Source organism: Anomaloglossus baeobatrachus, chromosome 4 (assembly GCF_048569485.1).
Source record: "Anomaloglossus baeobatrachus isolate aAnoBae1 chromosome 4, aAnoBae1.hap1, whole genome shotgun sequence".
NCBI classification, from domain to species: Eukaryota; Metazoa; Chordata; class Amphibia; order Anura; family Aromobatidae; genus Anomaloglossus; species Anomaloglossus baeobatrachus.
Window position 1 is genome coordinate 329,111,575 of NC_134356.1, and position 25,224 is coordinate 329,136,798.

At 45.6% G+C, this 25,224-nt stretch overlaps 1 protein-coding gene across 1 annotated transcript; it reads left to right on the top strand.

Moving 5' to 3' along the window:
- The first annotated feature begins 985 nt into the window (after positions 1–985).
- CAV2 (caveolin 2) lies at positions 986–11,480 on the top strand. The gene is made up of 3 exons (XM_075345032.1): positions 986–1,279; positions 2,531–2,718; positions 9,631–11,480. The coding sequence occupies exons 1-3, from the start codon at positions 1,136–1,138 to the stop codon at positions 9,782–9,784; spliced, it is 486 nt and encodes a 161-aa protein (XP_075201147.1). The 5' UTR covers positions 986–1,135; the 3' UTR covers positions 9,785–11,480.
- The last annotated feature ends 13,744 nt before the right edge of the window (positions 11,481–25,224 follow it).

The window sequence follows — 25,224 nt, forward strand, 5'->3', positions numbered from 1 at the left end:
CTGCGGTGGTAGGAAGAGGAGATGAGAGGGGAGTACAAAGGAGATCTTGTGAAGATTGAAGGTTACGTGGGCGTAAGTACTAGGAGACTAGGTCACAAATGTAAGGAGGAGACAGGTTGTGGATGGCTTTGTAGGTCATGGTTAAGGTTTTGAACTGGAGTCGTTGGGCAATGGGAAACCAGTGAAGGGACTGGCAGAGAGGAGAGGTCGGGGAGCAGCGGGGGGACAGGTGCATTAGTCAGGCAGCATAGTTTAGAATAGATTGTAGGGGTGCGAGACTGTTAGAAAGGAGGACATAGAGCAGGTGGTTGCAATAATCCAGGCGGGAGATAATAAGGGCATGCACTAGGGTTTTTGCAGCTTCTTGGGAAGGAAACATACAAATCTGGGGAATATTTTTGAGTTGGAGGCAGGAGGTGAAGAGCACAACTGTATAGATATAGAGCCAGCTCTGGTGCTGGCCACATTGCACCGCACATACAGGTCCCCTAATTTATACATATAGATATAGAGCCCAGTCCTGATGCTGCCGACCATGGCACCGCACATACAGGTCCCCTAATTTATATAGATATAGAGCCCAGTTCTGGTGCTGCCGACCATGGCACCGCACATACAGGTCCCCTAATTTATATAGATATAGAGCCCAGTTCTGGTGCTGCCGACCATGGCACCGCACATACAGGTCCCCTAATTTATATAGATATAGAGCCCAGTTCTGGTGCTGCCGACCATGGCACCGCACATACAGGTCCTCTAATTTATGCATATAGATATAGAGCCCAGTCCTGATGCTGCCGACCATGGCACCGCACATACAGGTCCCCTAATTTATATAGATATAGAGCCCAGTTCTGGTGCTGCCACCATGGCACCGCACACACAGCGCCCGTTCTCTGGTCCCTGCCCGATCGCCGGTACAGGCGCCCACAGCCCGGACTCCCCTCTCCGCCGTCGTCTCTCCCGGCTGCTGAGGGTGTGGAGAGCTGGGCGTGCCTGAGATCCAGCTCCCGAATATTGGGTCCGCACCATCTCACACCGGGGAGGAGGGGGCGCCGAGCAGCTGCTCCGTCCAGGAAGTGTCTCCTCGCAGCCCGCTCCGACCAGTGGTGGGGTCCCCCTAGTTGGAGGAATCATGGGGTTAGAGAAGGAGAAAGCTGACGCCCGCATCTTCATGGACGAGGATGAGTTTAATCGCTCCTCGGCGCCGATGCTGACTGAGAAGACATATGAAAGTCAACCGGATCGGGACCCGCACGACCTGAACGGGCACCTGAAGGTAAGAGATGGGCAGATATAGCAGAGCCGGCAAACTCCCCGCACTCCATACAAGTCCAGCTGTGCCACATCTGTGTGTGCCCGGGGCAGGGTGCAATGTACCTGTTCCTATCTCTTGTGAGTTTAATAAGTCTGAACTACAAGTAATAGCAACCCCAGGCAAAATGACTGCTTTGTCTGGAGTTTTTTTTTGGTTTTTCTTTAATTTTTGCAGAGAAATTGAAAATAAAGTAAGATTTGATTTCTGATCCATTTATTAGCTCAGACTCCCTGGAAGTGAGTGGCCCTTGGGTGCCGCCCGCGTGTCCCCTCGCTGTTGTCGGCCCTTGGGTGCCGCCCGCGTGTCCCCTCGCTGTTGTCGGCCCTTGGGTGCCGCCCTCGTGTCCTCTCGCTGTTGTCGGCCCTTGGGTGCCGCCCTCGTGTCCCCTCGTTGTTGTCGGCCCTTGGGTGCCGCCCGCGTGTCCCCTCGTTGTTGTCGGCCCTTGGGTGTTGCCCGCGTGTCCCCTCGCTGTTGTCGGCCCTTGGGTGTTGCCCGCGTGTCCCCTCGCTGTTGTCGGCCCTTGGGTGTTGCCCGCGTGTCCCCTCGCTGTTGTCGGCCCTTGGATGCCGCCCGAGTGTCCCCTCGCTGTTGTCGGCCCTTGGGTGCCGCCCGCGTGTCCCCTCGCTGTTGTCGGCCCTTGGTTGCCGCCCGCGTTTCCTCGCGCTGTTGTCGGCCCTTGGGTGCCGCCCGCGTGTCCCCTCGCTGTTGTCGGCCCTTGGTTGCCGCCCGCGTTTCCTCGCGCTGTGGACGGCCCTTGGGTGTCGCCCGCATGTCCTCACACTGCTGTCCATTTTTCACTGCTATGTTCAGATGGGCAATAGTAATTCTGGGCCGGTCACGTTTTGCCACCCGCGAACATGCCTGGCGTCGTGTGCCCACTCACATAGCTGAAAGAGCTGCCCACACTAATTGGGTCTGTAAATTGGACCAGAGTAGGGAACAGCTTATTTTTTCCACACAGACCTGCAGTAGCCTGTGTGGGCTAGCAAATAGACTAACTGCGTCCAAATAAAAAATGGCCGTCTGAACGTACCATAATAGGTGGGAGATACTTTGGATGCCGCACTGTTTGTAAAATCTGACACAGTGACCAAAACCAGCTGAACATGGGGTCCAGCGCACTGCTGAGATATGGCGGGTCTGCATGAGGCCTCGGGGGGGGCGCGGTGCCCCGGGTAAAGCTGCTTCACCTGCGCTCCCTTTCTCTTGCAGCTCTCTTTCGAGGACGTGATAGCGGAGCCGGAGACCACTCACAGCTTTGATAAAGTGTGGATCTGCAGCACCGCCCTGTTTGAGATCAGTAAATATGTCATCTACAAGTTGCTGACCGTGCTCCTTGCCATCCCCCTGGCCTTCATCCTTGGAGTGCTCTTTGCCATCCTCAGCTGCCTGCACATCTGGTAAACTCTTTACTATGTCACTGTTAATTCCTGCGACTGCACAGAATTCCTTTGCTGATGGTATGTGATGGCAGACGACGTGCCTCTACTCTCACTACCTGTTATATCGGGTATGGAAGATCTCAGCATCATGGCTTTACCCACTCTCCTTGGGTCTAGCGCTGAGTCCTCTATGTGTCTCTTATTGTCTGCAGTGCTGATGTCTTGTCATTAGCGCTGTAGACAATCAGTGAACTCAATCGCAGAGCTTATTGATTGGCTGCAGTATTGTTTACATGACATCAGTGCTGCAGAGACTAAGCCCTGGACCAGGGGAGGATGGGAAAAGGGTAATTGTTATTTTAAACAGTTTCCAGGGGAAGAGGTTTTCTAAAAGTGGAAAATCCCTTTAAAGTGAACCTGTCAGGTGCACTATGCACCCAGAACCACAAGCAGTTCTGGGTGCATATTGCTAATCCCTACTTAACTGTCCCTGTATACACTAGCATAGATAAAGAGATCTTTAGAAAAAGTATTTCTAAAGATCCTTTATGATATGCTAATGTGTGGGGACTAGTCCTAAGGGCGTTATATCCCCCGACTAGCCGCCCTCTTAGGCTGGGGCCACACGGGGACTACTGCGATACACTTGCATGACACTCGGCTCGTGCTGGCAGTACAGCAGAGCTGAGTGTCATGCGTGTGTCCTTGCAACTGAGGTCCGTTCGTGCGAGCAGACCTCAGCTGCGGGGGGCGGGCCGGCACTCAGGAGGGGAGGCAGGGATTTATCTTCCTCTCTCCTCTGTAGCCGGCAATTGCCATTCTCGCCCTGCATTCGCAGTACACCGGTGTACCGCGAGTGCAGTGCGATTTTCCTCTCGCCCCATTCACTTGAATGGGTGCGAGAGAAAGAGTCTTGGATTACAGTTGCAGCATGCTGCGATTGTTTTCTCGGTCCGATTAGGGCTGAGAAAATAATCGCTCATGTGTGCTGACACACAGGCTAGAATTGGTCCAAGGGGAATGCGATGTTTTATCGCACTCCACTCGCACTGTTTTTCTCGCACTCCACTCGCACTGTTTTTCTCGCCGTCTGGCTTAGGCCTTATAATGTTAGTATGCCCACAGGGGCGTGCTAACATGCTGTTCAATGCAGCGTCACCAGCGGTGCCTATGTCATTGGTGAACACTGAAGCTGAATGTCCTGCACTTCTGGTCATGCGCAGTATAAAGCCGGGTGTACGCGTGTCAGCTTCAGAGAGGTCTACTGCGCATGACCAGAGGTACGGGGCATTCAGCTCAGCGTTCACCACAGACACAGGTACGTGCATCACCGCTGGGGACGCTGCATTGAATAGCATGTTAGCCCCTGTGTTCGTACTAACATGTTAAGAGGGCGGACTAGTTGGGGGAAGTAACGCCCTCACTAGTCACTGCGCTCATTAGCATAGGATAAAAGATCTTTAGAAATACTTTTTCTAAAGATCCCTTTATCTATGCTAGTGTATACAGGGATGGTTAGGCAGGGATTAGCAATATGCACCCAGAACTGCTTGTGGATCTGGGTATATATTGCACCTGACAGGTTCCCTTTAAGTAAAGTTACATTACAGTAGTGTAAAAATAAAACACCCCCAACTGATGCTAGGCCAGGAATGCCACTTATAGGAGGTATGCTGTACAACATGGCTCTATCTAAGGGAAATTATGTCATTGGTACAGTGGGCAAAATAACACTTTCCTGTTTGTGATATTTTACTTTGAACCCAGGAAAGTAAGTAACTCAGAGGACCTGTCACCACTACTCGTCCTGTTAGTACAGTACTTCCATTCTCAAGTCTGCAGAATGTCTCTGCTGTGCTGCGCCTCTGTTATTCCGCTTGAAAATAAAAATCTGGGTGTCACCGTTCCTCCTGGTTGTGTGTCCATTCAAAGTTATTAGAAAAGGAAAAAAAGAAAACAGAATTGTTATTTCATGAGGAATATAAGGATTTCCATTTAGTAGTGAGTAGTGACAGGTCCTCTGTAAGGCCAGAGTCACACTTGCGTATGACTCGGCGAGTCTCGCATCGGGATCACCCGGGGCGGCCGCACACTCTCGGACAGGAGCGGGTTAACTGCATAGAAATACATGCAGCTGAGAAGCTCCTGTCCGAGAGTGTGCGGCCGCCCCGGGTTATCCCGATGCGAGACTCGCCGAGTCATACGCAAGTGTGACTCTGGCCTAAGAAAGGCAGGTAAGTCATTCATCAGTGGCAGCTGCCAGCCTGTGTCGGGTGGTCCACGTTCTATTGGGATCAAAGTTCGGAGGGTGTTGGCTACCATGCTGCTGCAGTTGAGGGTGTTTATAGCACTGGTCACTGGCCTGTCCCAAGATTCTATAGAGAAAATGACTTTTTTATCAGGACCGTTGGTTCTTGCCGAAAATGATATACCAGGAGACTCAAATGGTAAAAATGGAGCCTAGTGGTTGTGCACACATAGTGAACGTTTCCAGACATGACGTTGACACATGGCTCTGACACGTAAGGCTATGTGCGCACGTGTGCGCTCTGCACCGCACCTAAATGGTGCGCTTCAGAGTGCAGCTGAAAAGCTCTGTTCTGAAGCGCATGGTGCCGGCAGAGAACGTGCGCTCTGCCTGCAGCTCCTGCCATAGACAAAGCAGGGGCTGCCGGCAAAGCGCACGGAAGAAGTGACATGTCACTTCTTAGAACGCGCGCTTCGGGCAGCAGCCGAAGCGCTGCGGTCTAAGACGCCACGTGTGCATGGCCCCTGCACAATCTCCATAGATTATGTAGGGGACGCAGGACGCATGCAGTTACGCTGCGCTAGAAAGCGCAGCGCAACTGCATGAATTACGCACACGTGCGCACATAGCTTTACTGTGTGTGCAGGGGCATATGTCACAATAGACATGTTCTATAGGTAGAAATGAAGGCAGACCAGATGTTAAAGGGGCAGCCTATCTGCCTGTCTGGTGAATGGACTAATGGATAGCTTTGACGAGTGCACTGCAGGTGCAAATAACAATTGCACAAAGAGGATTTATCAGTATTTTACACAGATTATGTCAGATAACGTTATTGCCAAAATCAAACGTTATCGTCTTTTCATAGGATAGGAGATGACATACTGATCACCACTAGGCCCCAGCGAGAATGCAGAGCTGTCTTTAATGTAGCAGAGATGTGCATACTCAACATGCTCTCCCTTCATCGTTATGGGATTTCTCAGCTTTGTCCTACAGTCCCATAAACGATGAGTGCGTCACAGGATCACATGCTTGATCTCCTCTACTTTCATTGTCAATGGGACTGATGTTTCTTGGCTTCCTCCAGCAGTCTAGTAGATGATGGGTGGAATGGAAGTGCTTAAGTTTGACCTCTGCTCCATTCAGGGGGTTCTGCAGAGCCCCGTTCTCGGGATTAATGGGGATCACAGCTTGGGCATACTCCAAGGGAAATGTAAGTTATATCTTATCCTAAAGGGAGAGTTTTATATTGAAAGTGTGAGCACCCAACATGATCACAGATATTGCAGCCTGGCCTAAAAACTTGAAAATGTTTATAAAGTACCCCTTTAAAGGGGTTTTCCCACAAACAAAGTTCATGTTAATCAATAGATCTTGGAATAATAATTTTGATAATTGGATGTGATTAAAAATAAATGTTCCTGTGCAGAGATACTTATATACTGTATATGTCCCTGCTATGTACTGTGTAATGGCCGTGTCTGACTGTACAGGAACATGGTCTGATCATACCACATCTTCTGGGCAGGGGAGGAAGTAATAAAGCATACATACATTATAGCACAGGATCGCAAATACTTCTTTCTTTCAGGTAAAACTTTTTTAAAAAACAGGCATCGAAATGCTTTACCTTACAAAAAGAATCAGCTGTGTCTGTATACTCTCTTTTGTTTCCTGCCCTGCCCAGGAGCTGTGTTATGATCAGACCATGTCCCTCTACGGTCAGACACGGCCATTACACAGTACATAGCAGGGGCACATATATAAGATTATCTCAGCACAGGAACATTTTATTTAACATTCAATTGTGGAAATTATTATTATTATTCCAATATCTATTGATTAAAATCAACTTTAAAATTAACTTTGTGGGAAAAAACCCTTTAAAACAAATCAGAATCTGAGTAAGGTTGTGTCAGAAGCTTGTGTATGGTGTTCTGCAGCCTCTTTCAGATGAAGGGGACAGTCGTGGAAATTACTGCAGCAAATCAATGAAAACCCCACCTGCCTACAACAAGCAATCGGGAGACCATTGACCAGCCATGAGTGGGCAGAGTTCTGCTGTGCAGCCAGCCCCACCCAGTGGCCACGTACCTGATGGGCCAGTTGGCACAACTTTGTAAGACCACTGCCTCTCATCAGAGGCTCACATCCATCTAGTCCGTGGGTAGGTGCCCCTTCACACTGGCACAGATATTGAAAAACCTTTACGGTATGTGCACATGACATCTAAGTTCATGTGAGCCCACAGAGTTTTTCAAGGAGAAGATACTTCAGGAAAAGCGTTTTTTGGGTTTTGGTTTTTTTTTTACTGTTTCTTTAACATGTCGCCAATGTTTTTGTCCATTACTCTTTTTTTGGGTGGGGGAGGGCGAACCAATCATTTCTGTGATGTCATTTAATTTTTTTTTTTTTTTTTTTTTTACTGTTGTGTTTTCACTACGATGAACAATAAAGAAACCACTATTGGTTTTTAAGCAAAAACGATTCTCCAAAAGATGTCTGGTCAGCGTCCAGGCATCTTTTGACTTTTCCCATCAAATTGTACTGTGATGTACAGAGCACCTTCTGAGTGGATTCCTCAAACAGTTGAGACATTCAAAGGCCTGAACAGATGCACAGCAACTGGGTTTGCTACAGAAATGCATGTACTATTTGTTCTTTTTATTGTTTTCTTATAGGTGAAAGATGTCATTTGCACACATCCTTAGCATTGGTTGAAAGGGAATCAGTCAGCACAGAATGACTGCTTGAGCCAAATAGAGCACATGATGGGGCCAATCATGTACATACGCCTTCCCACCTGCTTGTTTTCCATCTATCTCCACCTTTCTCTGGGTCTATGAAGTCAGAGCTGTCAATCAAAGAGGGAGGGGTGGATATAGGGGAAAATATGCAGGTGGGAAATGTATATAATGCTTGGCCCTGCCATGGTGCACGAGCGCCTGTACTTGGCTCGGACAGTCATTCTGTGCTGACAGAGTCCCTTTATGCCTCGGAGGACAACATTTAGAGGCCTTTGGCAGAGCCACTTTCACATTGACCTATATTTGAACCTAAAAGAGATCACATTCCAGTTAAGAAGAAATTGATTTATACAGCTTGCTTTTTGGCATAGAACAGCAGCCGTTTTATTGTCAGCCCTTTATTACATGGAGTGGGTAACTGAATAGACCATTCTGTATTCACTACCGAACACTTTTTTTTTTTTTTTATCCAGAGGGTGCAAGTCTACGTGTAATGTTATCAGTCTCGGAGAACTAGGCAGAAAAGAAGTACTTCAGCCTCTGTTCATGGTTTTCATCTGTTTGTGTTATTAAGAGGCTCTGATGTTAAATATCTTTATTTAGGCTTAGAAACTTTATCTTGTACACTGCAGGTTTCTTTTAATTCCGCCTGTCGCTAGTCCCTCAGTATATACGTGTCACTTTAGGCCATTTGAGCATGTAGTGACTACCTAAGAAGTCCATGACTTTATGTTCTCTGAAGGGGGTCAGCATCTCTGTATGATGCAGCTGCATGTACGTTTGCATTAGAGGAGGCAGGCTAAGAAGAAGCTTATATCAAAGATAATAATGATCACTGCACAGTGCCTTTCACATAATTATGTAGTAGTTCACATATTAGGCTCCTGCCTGTTAATTTAGAAAAATCTATAGGGAAGGCAAATCACATCATTACCACAACAGGCAGAAATGGTACTGGCTCTAGCTGTTAAAGGGAACCAGTCAGGTGCAGTATACACCCAGAACCTTGAGCAGTTCTGGGTGCATATTGCTAATCCCTGCCCAACCATCCCTGTATCTAGTAGCATAGATAAAGAGATCTTTAGAAAAAGGTTTTCTAAAGATCATTTATGATATGCTAATGAGCGTAGGGACTAGTCACAAGGGCATTCTTTCCTGCGTTCATTCCGCCCTCTCAGCATGTTAGTACACCCCTGAGGGCGTGCTAACCTGCTATTCAGTATCCGTTGCCTTACTTCATCAGTGGTGACGAGCATGTGCGCTGTCACCGCTGATCAGAATGTCTGGCACTTCCGATCATGCGCACTATGAAGCTGGGTGTACGTGTACTGGCTTCAGAGAGGTCTAGTGCGCATGACCAGAAGTGTCGGGGACTTCTGAGCATGCACACTGACCGTAAGCCTGGTGTTCTGAAGCGATGGCAGTGAAGACAGGCACGCGAGTTACCACGGATGATGGGAGACAATGGGCATTAAATAGCATGTTAGCATGCCACAGGGGTGTACTAACATCCTAAGAGGGCAGAATGAGCGCAGGAACCAACGCCCTTACGACTAGTCCCTGTGCTCCCTAGCATATCATAAAGGATCTTTTGAAATACATATATATATATTCTTTATATTACTGTAGCCTAGGACAGTTATGCAGGGATTAGCAATATGCACCCAGTACTGCTCGTGGTTCTGGGTGCATATTGCACCTGACAGGTTCTCTTTAACAGGATTCTGTGATAATGCATGATGGGATTTATAGCAGATTTATGCAGTTTTAGAAGAAGGAAAAAGAAAGGGAGAGCTTGTTTAGCAATTGGAAAATGTAACTTGTATTTCATTTACTTAGAGAGATATGTTACACTCCCATCTGCTCTATATCTATGTTTAATTTGATAATTTCCTATTTTCCATGTGTAATTCATTAATTTTTGCTTTTCAGGGTCGTGATGCCGTTTGTGAGAACCACACTAATGTTGCTGCCATCTGTACAAACAGTATGGAGGGGCATTACAGACAGCTTTGTAGCCCCGCTGTATGCAAGTATGGGACGCTGCTTTTCATCGGTTAGCGTTCGAGTGGATAAACCTTTTTAACTCAGTGATGATTCCAAGAATATATGACAGCACCTAGTGATAAATCTAGTTTATCCTTCACTATCCTGACCAAATATGCTCCGTTCACAGAAATTGCCTTTTCACATCTCCATGTGTACATTCCAGATGTACTCCGACTACAGTATAATGTCAGTCTGTCTACTATATATGTGCTGGACACAGACTGCACCCTACTGGAACAAGGACAGGTCAATGCAATATGAAAAAAGATGGTCGTCTTATATGAATTATGCGCCATAGTGTCAGGGCACTTTAGTATAGGAAACAGGGCTGAGACATCACTGAACACCCAGAACAAGTGATTGGGTTCCTTCTACAGACTGAAGCCCTCACCCATCAGCTTCCTAAGCCCAATGGTCTCAATGGCATACCCGTAAACATCCAGTCTTGTCCCTACGTTATGTAATTAAAGTTCCTTAACCAGGGGAGCTTTCTGGGAAAATGTTTTTCCCCAAACTAGACAACGTGTAAGTAACTTACAAGTCTCTAATTAATAGTTATCATCTGGCATTGTTTTGGAGATTTCTTCATTACTAAGAACATCATCACTGATTATGTATAACCATTTTTTGTTTTGGAACAAAATATGTATAATCTAAATTAGTAGACTCCTAGAATTATTTTCTGAGTACTTTCTGCATTAAGGAAATATTAGTTAAATATTCCAGCCAAAAGAATTTCCCCCGTCTTGCGTTAGTCCGCCAGCTGGATGGATGGTCACCATTCAAAGGATTGGTTGAGGTCAGAACCTGCGAAACTTACATTTATAACCTATCCAGTGCATGAAATATGATAAAATATATAGATACATGTTTATAACCGGACTACCCCCCCCTATTGTTTATTTTTATGGACGGGGGTGTGCAGAATGTCATGTGAAGTGTTGACCACAAGAACAAGCCTTAACAACAGACATGAAAATGATCACTGGATGCGCTTATAGAATTATTTTACCTTTTTATGATGCTTTTTTTTTTGTAAAGAGGGGCAGCAAATGTATACAAAATATTTAAGTCGTTTTGTTAGCACCGCTCTATATGATGGAATCACTTGGGGTACGCTCCCACAATCAGTGGATGCTGCATGTTTTTGCTGCTCCCAAAACACAATGTTTTACAGTACCAGCAAAGTGGATGGGATTAATAGAAAGCTCATGTGCATTGTGCTTCTTTTTTACACTGCGCAAACTCATCTGCAGAGCTTTTTTTTTCAATTTCTCTTGAGGGTACACTCTGTTCTTGTGCGGATTTTACCCATAGAATTGCATTAGATGCGGAAAATCCACAAGTAAAAGACACACATGCATTTATGTGGCGGAATTGCACCAAAAACACATGTAAGCCGCACCTAATGATCTCAATACGAAGAAGTTACAAAAACAGCTTTATTTAAATGTTGACACACCAAACAGAGACAGAAAATGCACCATCAAAAAATGCAATAAACTACAGCATCAAAAATGCAAGGAAACTAAGGTGCAGAAATTATACAGCATCATCAACTCAACTGATCGTGGGAACGTAGCCTTATTCCTCTATGCTTTACATAGTGATTTGCTAAGAACACTGTTTTCATGTACATTAATAAGAACAAACATATTTTCATGGACATTAACTGAATGCACTGAAATATTTGCTTATATATTTTAAATAAATATATTGGAAGATTGTCTTTATATTCTAGAGTTTATTTGTATGCTTTTTATGTCCTGTGGCTTTAGTATCAACATTTCCCAGGGTTTGTGCTATAATCCCTATACTGTACCTAGTAAAAAAAAGAGACTATTTTCGCATGTGTCCCATTGAAATGTATGGGTATGTCACAATATATATATTTTCAAAATTATATTTCTGATGAAACCTGCAAACATTGTGAACTAAGTGCCAGCTTCCGTTTCTAGAAGACACCTTATTTTACCCTTCCCCCTTCTTGTGTTCATCTTAGGTTAACTATCTGAATGTGTGTGGATGCTGCTGTGTGTGAGTAAGGTTTCTACGGTAGTTCTGAATCTTGGTCTCTCCCCAATTATCCCATTGTGTTAGAACATGTGCATACCAACACATCGAGGGGCATGCACGAGCATGATGTTATAATAAATCTGCTGTAATTAGAAGTAAACGCTTGAATCTGTTCTCTGAGGGCAAAAAAAACCCATACATTCATCTCCAACCCCACATCTAGAAAGGCATATAGCAGTAATGGAAGATACAGTTACAGTCAACTTTATTCAACTCCCATGGCAAGTTAGGCTTAGTAAAAAAAAAAAAGATAAAATTTTCTTCTGCTTGAAATTAACCAAGCAAAAGCAATAAAAAAAAGCTCAATACAAGTAATATAACAAGTGATTTCTCCACATTCAACACAAAATGCACTTATGACTGCGTTCAAACATTGTGGCCATTGTGAACACAGCTTTAATAGTTAAGCAGTCTCAGACTTAAGCCTGCTTTACATGTGTCGATTTCTCGTGCGATCGCATTTGCGATCGCACCCCCCCCCCATCGTTTGTGCAGCACGGGCAATTTCTTTCCCATGTCGCACAATGTTGTAACCCACCGTCACACGCACTTACCTCCCGAACGACGTCTCTGTGGGTGGCGAACATTCCCTTCCTGAAGGGGGAGGGACGTTCGGCGCGATAGCGACATCACACAGCGGCCGGCCAATAGAAGTGGAGGAGCGGAGATGAGCGGGACGTAACATCCCGCCCACCTCCTTCCTTCATTATTGCCGGTGGCCGCAGGTAAGATGTGTACATCGTTCCCGGAGTGTCACACGGAGCGATGTGTGCTGCCTCGGGTATGATAAACAACAGGACGTGCGATTTTTAGAAAATGAGCAACGTGTCAACGATGAACGAGAAGGTGAGTATTTCTGCTCGTTCATAGCTGTCACACGCTACGATATCACTAACGATGCGTCACTTACGACATGACCCCGCCGACATCTCGTTAGATATATCGTAGCGTGTAAAGCCCGCTTTAGGCCGGATTCACACGTCTCACCCAAGCTGGACAGAAGATGTCCTGGAAGATTCTGGAGTGGCCTTCGTAGTCATCTAACTTCAGCCTCATAGAAATGTAGTTGCAGAATGTAAACCCAAGAAAATTTCTGAACTGGAAGTGGAAGCCATTGACCATATTCAGTTAGTCTGGCTATGCATCACTTTTGAAGCAAGTAGTAGCAGCCAGAAGTTGTTTGCTAATTACTAAAGAAACTTGTCATGATGGGGCTAAATAATTCTGAGACTGCAGTGGTCATTAAAAGTGGAATTTTGTGTAGAATTTGGAGAAACCACGTTATATTGGTTAAGTTAAGCTATTTACAATGTTTTATTATGTAATTTTTTTTGCAAAAAGTGTAAAGTTCGTAAATATTAATAATGAACATAATTTCCAATGAGGGTTAAGTTATGCCCATACTATTTAAAATTAAAGGGATTATCTCAGATTTTTTTAAAAGCTACCCGATTGCTATTTTTCGCGATGACATTCACATATATGATACATGAGTCTAGTGATTTCTGCAGCAATCATCCGTCATGATGTCTTCACTGTAAAAGCTGCATGGACCAGGGACACATTCTGGAGTGTGATTAGGTTGTGAATGGTTGTTTTATTATTTTAAAACATTTCCAACTTTTGATCTTCTGTGTGACCGCCCGAAGATAGTGGGCAGGATTGCCTGGTGATAGTGTGTGTACGTCCATGTGGTCATGGAGTTCTTTTATAATATAAGCGGGGGTCCTATCTATTAATAATTATGCAGGTGGGGTCTTGCCCCCAGACCCTTGCTACTGTTATAAAGCACTCCATGACCATGTAGACTTAAAAATTAATGTTTATTCCACTCTGCCACAAAAGGAATACCTAAGATGGTCACACCCACCCTATCTTCACTCTCATCCATTAACTGTAGGCGCTCCCGCCCACTGTCTCCTCTCTGCCCACTATCTGTGGGTGGTCACACCTAGTCACTTCCGGTCCCAATAATGCAAGGTATGCTGGCATTAGGTAGTCATCACACAGGCAATGCAGTTTGCCTCAGACGTGCAGTTTTATTGGTTTCAAAAACTTCAAGGTATTCAAAACAAAAAAATGGTCAAATAATGGCAAAAACACATGCAAGATGCATACGGCCCCCCATGATAAAGGTTGGAATTTCACAGGTGCAGAATGCCTATGAAACAACCAGCCACAGCCTAAGGCCTGTTTCACACGTCAGTGATTCTGGTACGTTTGTGCTTTTTTTTTCTTTCTACGTACCACAATCACTGACATACGCAGCCCCTTTATAATCAATGGGTCTGCTCACACATCAGTGATTTTTCACTGACTTTGTCTCCGTGCGGCGTAACCGCGTGTCCGTGATTGCCACACGGAGACATGTCCATTTTTTTCTGGTATCACTGATGTCCCACGGACCACGCAGTGGTGTGATCCGTGAAACACGTGCCAGAAAAAAACGTGCATATAAAATAAAAATCATTTTTACTCACCCGACTTCAGCGGCGCTCTCTGCAGCCTGTGCTGCCTGCTGCTTCTGAGCCGGCTCATTACTGTCGTGCATATTCATGAATGCACGACACAGCCGACCCGGAAGCAGCTGCTGTGGGGGTCAGCGCCGGCCGGATGCTGTACCGTGGGAGCGTTCAGCACCAAGGAGAGTGGGAGCGGGCACAGGTGAGTTAATCTCTATGTGCAATCATGGACCACGGAGAACGGAGCCCGGATTGCACTTAGACAACCCACGTGTGCCGTGAATCACGGCACACAGAGGGACATGTGCGTGTTTTACACATCAGTGAAGAACGTCTGTTTTTCACTGACGTTTGAAACGGGCCTAATATGTCAGGAAGGGGGTGGGTTGCCGGCATAAAACTGCACACTAATAGGATCTAGTATAGGGCTTCAGTCACACAGATACGTGTAATGCACAGTGTCCAGGCAAATCCTATTGGTCACGCCCTTCTATTAGATCAGGCGGGCTGCCAAGCACCTAAAAGGTGCACTGGAACAAAGGACAGACATCCCAGGGGACCGGCTGCATCCTGCGGAATTGTGCTTTAATAAAATGTGGATGTGGAGTCAGGAAGGAAATTTTTCCCCATTGGAACTTGTTTGCCACATTGGGGTTTTTTTTGCCTTCCTCTGGATCAACATGTTAGGCTACGGGTTGAACTAGATGGACTTAGAGTCTCCCTTCAACCTTAAAAACTATGATACTATGATACTATGATGATAAAATGATAAAAATTATGATAATAAATGTGAGGTATTGGTCATATTTTGGCAAGAATATATGAGCTTGTAACTCATACGTCAAGGATCCCCACACTTACGAGTCCCTAACTACATCAAAAAAGCTCACCAAAGGACATAATCAAAATAAGTTCACAGAAAAAACGTTATCATAGGGGCCGTATGCATCTTGCATGTGCTTTTACCATTATTTGACCATATTTTTGGGTGGTGGCTTTATTTCTGGTGAGTTTTATCTGTGAACTTATTTTGATTATGTCCTTTGGTGAGCTTTATTCAAAACAAAACAGCCTCTTTTGGGCACAGAGATATAACATCAAAGAAACAATTAATTCAGCAGGCATATATGTCAGTGCGGGCTCAACAGAACAGATTACAGTCCTTTTTCCTGGAGCAAACTTCCACAATAAGGGGTACGATCATACCAGTCTTGATTTCCCCTTCAGCGTGAGCTCCTGCAGGTTCCAGCACCAGACAGACAAATTCCACTCTATACGCAGCTCCCATTAGACCACCTGGTCCCTCAGCATTTCTTACACACTACACTCTGCTCAATCTCTAGCAAACTGAGAACCCAGTGAACCCATTTCCTGGTTCTAGTAAAAAAGCTAGGCAGGTGCATCCAGTCAAATCTTGCAGAGCTAGGATTTAATCCTGTTCTTTCCAGCTTTCCTACAATGTATACAAATTAATATGCACATTAATTTAAAGAGAACCTGTCAGTTGTCCTAACCCCTTAAAACACCACCACGTCTCTTCTGCATGATATTTATAAGTCCCAACCAGCTCCTTATACCTTAGGGCAGGCCTGCACAAAATAAGGCCCACAAAGTGATTTTTTTACTTCGTAGATTCAAATGTATTATCGTTTTTCAGATGCAAAAACATTTGAACATTTTGATACCATGGCAAAAGCAGAGCAGCACTCGTCAACCCTGCCCCAATGAGCAGCAGCATGATGATGTCATCACACTGCTGACTTCATCATAATGCTGCTGTCACCGCAGAGGTGGCAGAGACACAGCAGAGAGCCGTAGGTGCTCCATGGAGGTGTCAAAGATTAAAGGGGTGGTTCACTACTCAGCATTAGTTGCCACATCGCTGTATTTGACAAAAGCCTTCCTTATGAGTTTTAAAGTTATGTGGCCACTAATGCTGAGTAGTGAACCACCTCTTTCAATATCTTGACTGTAATGGGAGGGATATGTGTGTTGGGGTGGGATTGTTGTTTCTGTGATGGTACATTATGGGGCAATGGAGGGAAAATTGTGAACAGGGAACAGTATAGCAAGTGTTAGGATGGGGGCGTACATTGTACAGGGGGCAATGTGGGAGGGGAATTTGAAGAAGTCCAGTGTGGATGTGGCGTTATGTAGAGTGGCAGTGTGAGAAGACATTTTGCAGAGGCGCAATCTGGGGAATATTTTGCTGAGGGGCATTGTGGTGGGATATTTTGGACAGGATGTGTGGAGGAGACATGTAGAGGGCAGTGTGGGGGGACAATATGGAGAGGAGCAGTGTGGGAGGGATATTTTGGAGAGGAGCAGTGTGGAGGGATATAATGTAGAGGGTCAATGAGACATTATGCAGAGGTGCCTTTTGGGGGAATATTTGGAGAACGGCAATGTGGGAGTTATATTTCTTGCAAGAAGCACAGTGAGGGGCAATTATTTATTCAGGAGCACACCATGGGAGATATTTTTACTCATGAAACAGAACACAGGAGAAGTGGGAAGTCTGGAGAGATGAACAGTGGACATGATATCTCATCATGGCATCTGTACCTGTCATGATGTGACTACAGGATAGCAAGGGAAAGGGGGCTCCTATGCTCACCCTCACATTAGAGGACCCTAGGTTATCGCTAACCTCAGGGTTACCCCAAAATGGTGAAGATGCCTGAGTCCTGTGCTGGTCTATTCTAGTCTATTCTAACCAGAACTAGTCTGTCCTTTTCCCCCCTCCCAGGGAAAGAAGGGGCAGGAGTATGATAGCAACAAAGATAAAGACAGACAGGAAAAAACAAAACTAAGACACGTTGCAAGAACAAAACGTAAGCAACTAAGGAAAAACACAAGAGACATAAGGCTGCTGCCACAACGGATAGACACCACAATGCTCACAGCAATAAAGTACTACAATCACCAGTAGGTCTAGACGACACAACCTCTAAAGACCAATATAGGCTAGCTATAGCTGGCATTAATGGAATTGTCTAGCCATCATATATTGAAGGGGAGCGAGTATGATTGGCTTCCCCAAACCATGTCATCAAAGGAGAATAACAAGCAGCTCAGCAGGGATTAACTCTTGCTAGCTTGCCTATGAACTACAAGTCTGTAGGTTGACCTCTGAGACTCCTTGCTCTGATCATAGGCATCAGAGAAGTAAGCAGGCAGAGTGCCAGAGTCTGTAGTCTCCACAGATCCAGACACCACCATGACAGTTGGTGTTGAATGCAAAAATCTGCTTGTGACAGTTCCTCCAAAAGGGATTAGAAGAACTTCAGAGAAAATGTCATCTATAAGGTATCCAAAAAATCCAAGAAAAATCCAGCAATCCCAAACGATAAAAAATTTCAAAACTTAATTTCACATTTTAAAATTCAATGGTTAGGACGCCATTAAAAGGGAAACAGATGGAACGGCGCTCACCTATCGCTTAGGACCGACTGACCCATGTTTGTTGAACATGGTTCAGTTGGTCCTAAGCAATGGGCAAGCATCGTTTTGGAATGTTTTATTGTTTGGGGTTGCTGAATTTTCCTTGGATTTTTTGGACTCTGATCCGTACATTCCTTTTTCTATAGCAGGAATTGCAGATGGTGGTGGAGTGGCTAAGTATTTTTTGTTTTTTTATCATCTATAAGGTACCTGGATGTAAATGTTTATTTAAGATACTGACAATGTCTCATCAGTACTGTGGTTCCTGTATGGTTCACAGTCTGATGATGGCTGGTAACAACAACTCCAAGTATCTACTTATTAATGTTAAGAACATACTGTGAGATACAGGTTTACGTTATACAAGTGTATATGTGCCTGACCTGGCCCTGCAATTGATTACTGTACTAAGCTTAGAGCCATTCGCTTTATTCCTGCACTGACAGTGTTTTTTTGCAATGTATTCATGTACTGACAGTGGTTTTGGTGATGTATTCATGTAATGATGATGATCCTGGTGATGTATTTCATGTTTTCATGTAATTACAATTTTTCTGGTGATTTATTCATGTACTGACAATGGTTCTAGTGATGTACTCATGTACTAAAGTTGGTTCTGGCTCTTCATTCATGTACTGATGATAGTTTTGATCTTATACACATGTAGTAATCCATATCGTGCTTCATGGCTGTGTTAAAACTAAAGAATCCCCTAAATTCAGAGTTTTCAGATTTAAAGGTATAATAATTTGATACTAAGGTAAAGGTATCAGAAGGAGCTTCCTAGAATGTTGACATAAGGTGAAGTAGAGAAACGCTGGCGATTTAGGGGTCTAGGGAAGTTAACAGGTTTACTTTAAAGAATTAAAATAAATGTCATGGATGTGAGATATGTATCACAGAGGTGGTGATCCTCAGTGATGTAAGCCCAGAAGCAAACTCCAGCATGTATAGTACTGAGAGTGTAAAAAGGACAATGCAAGAGCTGGGTTTATGAGCAGTGAAGGAGATGGATGGCACTGGCTGCTCACATATCCTCACCCCGGGGCGTGGTGTGGTGAATATAAGAAAGTCAAGGTGTATCATTAGGTCTCTGTGTGTGGAAGGAAGAACTCCTCCAAACTGGTACTTGTGTAGTGGACTATTATCAAAGTGCCATTGTTTGAACTGTGTATCCTGTTTTGTCTGCACTGAAAGACCCTTTATGTTCTGTGTTTGCAGCATGCTTTATAGAGACTTAATAAAGCAGCCTAGATGTTTATTTAAATCGCCTCCCTTGCCTACCTCAAACCCTGACAAGTATTCAAGATTTCTACAATATCTACATATGACACCATTAGCATAGATCATGCATAGATTACATTCATAAAGCCATATTGAAGCAAAAGGAGGGCTTAATAATTTTGAATTTGGCATCTCAAGCACTGATGCCACGCTAATGTTACAAGTGTCTATAAATGTTGCTATATAAATAGTACTTTGTGTCATATATGTAGATATATACAATTCTTTTTATGGCTTGATAAAGGCCTTGTGCAGCAGAAATGTTCCATTTCATTCTATCCTGTGTACACTCCTACCAATAAAGTAATCAACCAAAGGAGATATGTCTGGTGGCTTGGTTCCTGGATTTCTATATATGACATGCTAATCAGACCCCAACTGATCCTGGTAACCGAACAAATGAGTTCTATTTCAGAAAGACGAATTCCTGAGCAGTCTTGGGATCTGTGGGATTTGTCACAGGTAAGCCATCACACATCAATGTCTTCTGACTTCTCAATTAGAAACTCCCTTGCTTCGTATCAAATAATTACAATAGGAAATTGTAAAATTATATGAAGAAAAATCTGTTTTAACTTAATTTGTTTTTTCCAGTTCTAGTATGCCAAATATTTTCCCTCCCTACATTAGAAAACTCTACTTAAATATAACAAAATTATAAGCCAAAAAGGTGAAACTTTAACTGATTCACATATGCAAAAAACATTTTCCACTTTATCTAGGTCATTGCCGCACCTAAGCATTTTTGTAATAAGAAAACAAAGAAAGCAAATAAAGTGCAATGCCTAGAAATCTGATGTGTAGATAATCCATAGAAGTATGGTTTTATGATGTACTCCCTTCCTTATGGGCTTGTCCAGCTTGTAAAATGTTGGGGGGGAAAATTTCATATTATAATGTACATTAATAATCATCATTTTATTTCAATAGCTCCAATCTATGAAACAGCACATTACAATTAAGTGGGGACATGTTGAAGCAAGAAAAACAAAGTAACACCTAGTTCAACAATGACCGTGAAAGAGGCCCCTGCTCGCTAGCTTGAAGGAAATAAGGGGAGCACAACAGGTAGAACATACTTGTGTATTATCCAGCCATCATTACAATAAGGGTATTTGTCTGAAAAAGCATGATCCAGTCATCAGCTCGTATCTGTCTAAGTGCAGTTATCGTATGCTATTGGGTGCATGGAGGATGAGGAGACAGATGAATAGGAGCGAGCAGATTATGATTAACATTTAGAAGGAGGGAACAGGGGAGAGTTAGGTTAGTGAGTTGAGGTGATAGGCCTGTCTAAAGAGATGTGTTTTTAAAGCATGCATAAAAACATGGAGACTAGATATTAGTCAAATTATTTTGGGTAGTGAATTCCAGCATGTGAGGTCTTGGAGACAGAGGTGCGAGGTCCAGAATATGGAGGATGTGAGTCTTAGATCAGTTATAGAACAGCGGGCAAAGGTAGATTGAAAGACAGAAATGAGGGATGAGATATACCATATTTTTCGGATTATAAGACGCACTTTTCCTCCCAAAAATTTGGGAGGAAAATGAGGGGTGCGTCTTAAAATCCAAATATAGATTTACCTGGGGGTCCTGTCTGTGCGGCGATTGGGCGGCCGGGTGCCTGTGGCTGCGTGCAAGCGACCGGGTACCTGTGCTTGCGTGCTGGTGGCAGCCGGGTACCTGTGGCTGCGTGCGGGCGGTAGTCGGGTGACTGTGCCTGCCTACGGGCGGCAGCCAGGTGCCTGTGCCTGTGGCAAACGGGTGCCTGTGTGCGGGAGGCAGCCGACACCGACAGGCACCCTGTTGCCACCCGCACGCAGGCACAGCCACCCGATTGGCGCACGCACGCAGCCACAGGAACCCGCCGGCCACCCACATGCAAGCACAGGTACCCAGCCGCTTGCACGCAGTGTGGGCGGGCAGCCTGCTGGCTGCCACTCTGTGCATGCGGGCAGCTGTGCAGAAGGTTACCCAGTTTGTCCGCGGTCCCAGTTTGAAATGATGGCGCCGGGAGCGGGCACGTGCGAAGATGAAGCTCTTGGATGAGAGCTCCATCTGCGCATGCGCTGCTCCGGGAGTCAGCGCGTGCACAGATGGAGCCCTTGGATGAGAGCTCCATCTGCACATGCGCCGTTCCAGGTGCCATCATTTGAATCGGGACCGCGGACACTAGGACACTCACCGCACCGGCCTGCTGCGCGACTCACCCGCCGCCGCTGCTCCTGCCACCACGAACGCTGCCGCACCTGCCACAACGGACACCACCGCACTTGCCACAACGGATACCACCGCACCTGCCACCACGGACCCCGCCACCCCTGCCACCACAGTTGCCGCCGCCCCTGTCACCACGGACCCCGCTGCACCTGCCACCATGGACCCTGCTGCCACTGACGTGCCACGCCTGCCAGCACAACCTCTTCCTCCTGTGACCCCGCTTCACCACCACGGCTGCCCCCCTCCGGTAATACAACACCAGAGTATAAGACGGACCCCATTTTTATTTTTTTACCTTTTTTTGTCTAAATTTGGGGTGCGTCTTATAATTCGGTGCGTCTTATAAAGCAAAAAATACGGTAGTTTGGTGCAGAACTGTGAAAAGCTTTGTGGGTGAGAGAGATAAGTTTGTACTGTATTCTGTAGTAGATGGGCAACCAGTGTAATGACTGGCAGAAAGTGGAGCCATTTGTGAAGTGGCTGGACAGAAATACGACCCTGGCTGCCACATTGAGGACAGATTAGAGAGGAGAAACTTTGATTAGAGGGAGGGAGACTGATAAGTAAAGAGTTGCAGATGTCCAGAAAAGAATGAATAAGGCTAAGTTCACACACTGCGTTTTTTTGTCGCTGCGTTTTTGTGCGTTTTTGGCCGCTAAAAACGCACAAAAATGCACCCGCGGCAAAAAAACGCATGCGTTTTTACCGCGATTTGGTGCGTTTTTGGCTGCGTTTTTGATCTCTGCGGTTTTCTGCGGTTTTCCAATGCATTGCATGGGGGGAAAACGCAGAAAAACGCAGGAAAGAATTGACATGTCCATTTTTTTTTAAGCTCAAAAACGCAGCTTGAAAAAAAAGTTGTGTGCGGACAGCAAAATTGAAAACTCATAGACTTTGCTGGGGAAGCAAAGTCATGCAGTTTTGAGGCCAAAAACGCACCCGAAAAATGTGCAAAAACGCCGCGAACAACACACTGTGCGCATATAGCCTAAGACCGACAAGAAGTGTTTTTGCAGTTTCAAAGGTGAGAAAAGGTCAGATTCTGGAAATCTTTTAAGATGCAGGTAACATGAGCTAGTGAGTGATTGGATATAGGGAATTAAGGAAAGTTCTTTGTCAAATATAAGCCCAAGACATTGAGTGTGCTGCTTGGGAGTTATGGTTGAACCACCAAAGGTAATTGAAATATTGGGTATAAGTTGATTACTACAGGGGGGAAACACAAGAAGTTTAGTTTTGGGGAGATTTCATTTTAGATAGAAGGGGGACATGGAGTTAGAGGCAGCAGACAGGCAATCCCTGGTATGTTGTATTAAGGTAAGGGTGATGCCAATCACGAGAAGAGGTGTATAATTAGTTATAATTAGGTGTCATCGGCATAGAAATGATACTTTAAATCAAATCTTCTGACAGTTTGTCCAATAGGGGCAGTATAGAGAGAAAAGGACCCTGAGTAACCCTGATAGTAAGGGGAAAAGGAGAGGAGTAAGGGCCAGAAAAAGATACAGGGAAGGAGCGGTCAGAGAGGTAAGAGGAGAAGCAGGGGAGAATTATGTCTTTCCGACTGATATAGTGGAGCATGGTGAGGTTGAGCTGGTGATCCACAGTATCAAATCCAGGAGAATAACAGATGTGATTTTTCCTGATGAAGGAGCTGAGCCTCCAAAACACGTAAAAATAAAGATCATATTCTTCATATACTCCAGTTTTATTTAACATAGCAGAGCGGTCATTAACCCTTTCATATTCCAATCATCGATTCAATATCAAAAAGGAGAAAAGTGCTCCCTCTTCCTTATGTGACAAAAGGGTTTGGTTGACGATAACGGAACAAAAGTATTTGGGAAGAAGAGATTACGTGATACTATATCTAGACACCTGAGATACAGGAGCAAACAAGATTTTAGGGCAGACCTGGGCAAGGGGCGGCCCGCTGGCCACATCAGGCTCGCCTACTCTCTGTGACCGGCCTGCCTGGTTCAGGGCGTCCTTGTTCGCCGGTTTGTGATGAGGGCAATCTGACCTATTGTCCGGAGTTCCAGGCTCCGGAGAGGGCCCTGGTCAGATCGCCCTCATCCCAAGCAGCGTGCTGGGCAGCGAGCGATCCTGCAGCTCCGCACAGTGTAGGCAGCGTAACGCAGGAATCTCTTCTCTGTTCCCTGCCCGACACCTTTCTCTGTGACACACGCGCGCCCTGATGTCGTCAGTACGTCGCGCGTGTGGCATTTGAAAAGTTCCCGCCCGGCAGGAGAAGCTGCAGCAGCTGGGGCCGGTACGGAGAGAAGCAGCGGCGGGGGCTCCTAAGAAAACAGCATCGGCGCAGCCTGGGCATGTAAAAGAGAACCAGCTCAGCGGGGGGCCCGTACAGAGGTGCCTGAGGAGGGGATAATAAGGAGGGAGAGGTGAGTGGTTACTAGTAACCTGCGGGGACAATGGCGGTCAGGGGCTGGAGGCCAAAACTGCTAGTGGTACCGGAGTTACATCATACACTTTCCTCCGCCCCCTGGAGCTGCACACCGCCATTACAGGGCCTGATCACGCACCCATCAGTGCAAGGGAGATGCAGTTGGACCCCACATACCTGCAGTGTAGCAGTATCTGCCGGGACATCAGAGATGTCTTTTGCTAACGCTCCTTTTGAAGTGGTTTAATGAGCACATAAGTATGTAGAGCACATCCAGTAAGTGTGGATACAGGGTGGTTATATAAAACTCATACCCAGATCTGATCAGATGCCGGTCTTTGAAAAACGTACTATTTTTGGTCAAGATGTGGTTAGTTTTTTAAACACTGTAAAGTTCACAATTTTCTAAAGTGAACAATCACACGTTCATTAAAGTTCATCATCTCATTAAATAATGATGTAGTTAGGTCCTCCATATTTTCATTGAATCTTTGTATTGTTTAAAGGGGTTGTCCGACATAAACTCAAAAACTTTTGTTAAGCTAATCTGTGCTGTATTGTCATATAAAACACCCCTACATTGTTATTTTTTGTTTTCTAACTTTTGTTCCTCTTGAATTATCCCCTTATTCTCTGCAGCACTTTGTATACATTCAGCTCCAGCAAACTGACTACTTCCTGTGCTGAACCTCCCAGTCAGAGCTGGCACCACCCGACCTCAGTGTCCAGCCCCACCCCAGTGTCCAGCCCCGCCCCCTGCAATCACATTCCCTGACAGTATTCTGCCCCAGCACTGACCTGTTATCACTACAGCATTGAAAATAACAGCCCCACATCGGGCTCTGCACCCCACACCACATCGGGCTCTGCACTCCCCACACACACATATGGCTCTGCATCACACACACATTGGACTCTGCACCGCACACACACATATGGCTCTGCACCGCACACACACATATGGCTCTGCACACCACACACACATATGGCTCTGCATCACACACACATCGGACTCTGCACCGCACACACACATATGGCTCTGCACCACACACACACGACCCTGCACACCACACACACACATATGACTCTGCACCACACACACATCGGACTCTGCACCGCACACACACATATGGCTCTGCACCGCACACACACATATGGCTCTGCACCGCACACACACATATGGCTCTGCATCACACACACATATGACTCGGCACACCACACACACATGACTCTGCACACCACACACAAATATTGCTCTGCATCACACACACATCAGACTCTGCACCGCACACACACATATGGCTCTGCACCGCACACACATCGGACTCTGCACCGCACACGCACATATGGCCCTGCACACCACACACACATATGGCTCTGCACCGCACACACACATGACTCTGCACACCACACACACATATGGCTCTGCACCGCACACACACATATGGCTCTGCACCGCACACACACATATGGCTCTGCACCGCACACACACACATATGGCTCTGCACTGCACACACACATATGGCTCTACACCGCACACACACATGACTCTGCACACCACACACACACATATGGCTCTGCATCACA

Excerpts from the sequence above, each read along its gene's own strand:
- CAV2 (XM_075345032.1), top strand. The coding sequence starts at position 1,136 with ATGGGGTTAGAGAAGGAGAAAGCTGACGCCCGCATCTTCATGGACGAG. Across the intron at positions 1,280-2,530 it reads ACCTGAACGGGCACCTGAAG|CTCTCTTTCGAGGACGTGAT; the intron begins GTAAGAGATGGG and ends TTTCTCTTGCAG. Across the intron at positions 2,719-9,630 it reads CTCAGCTGCCTGCACATCTG|GGTCGTGATGCCGTTTGTGA; the intron begins GTAAACTCTTTA and ends TTTGCTTTTCAG.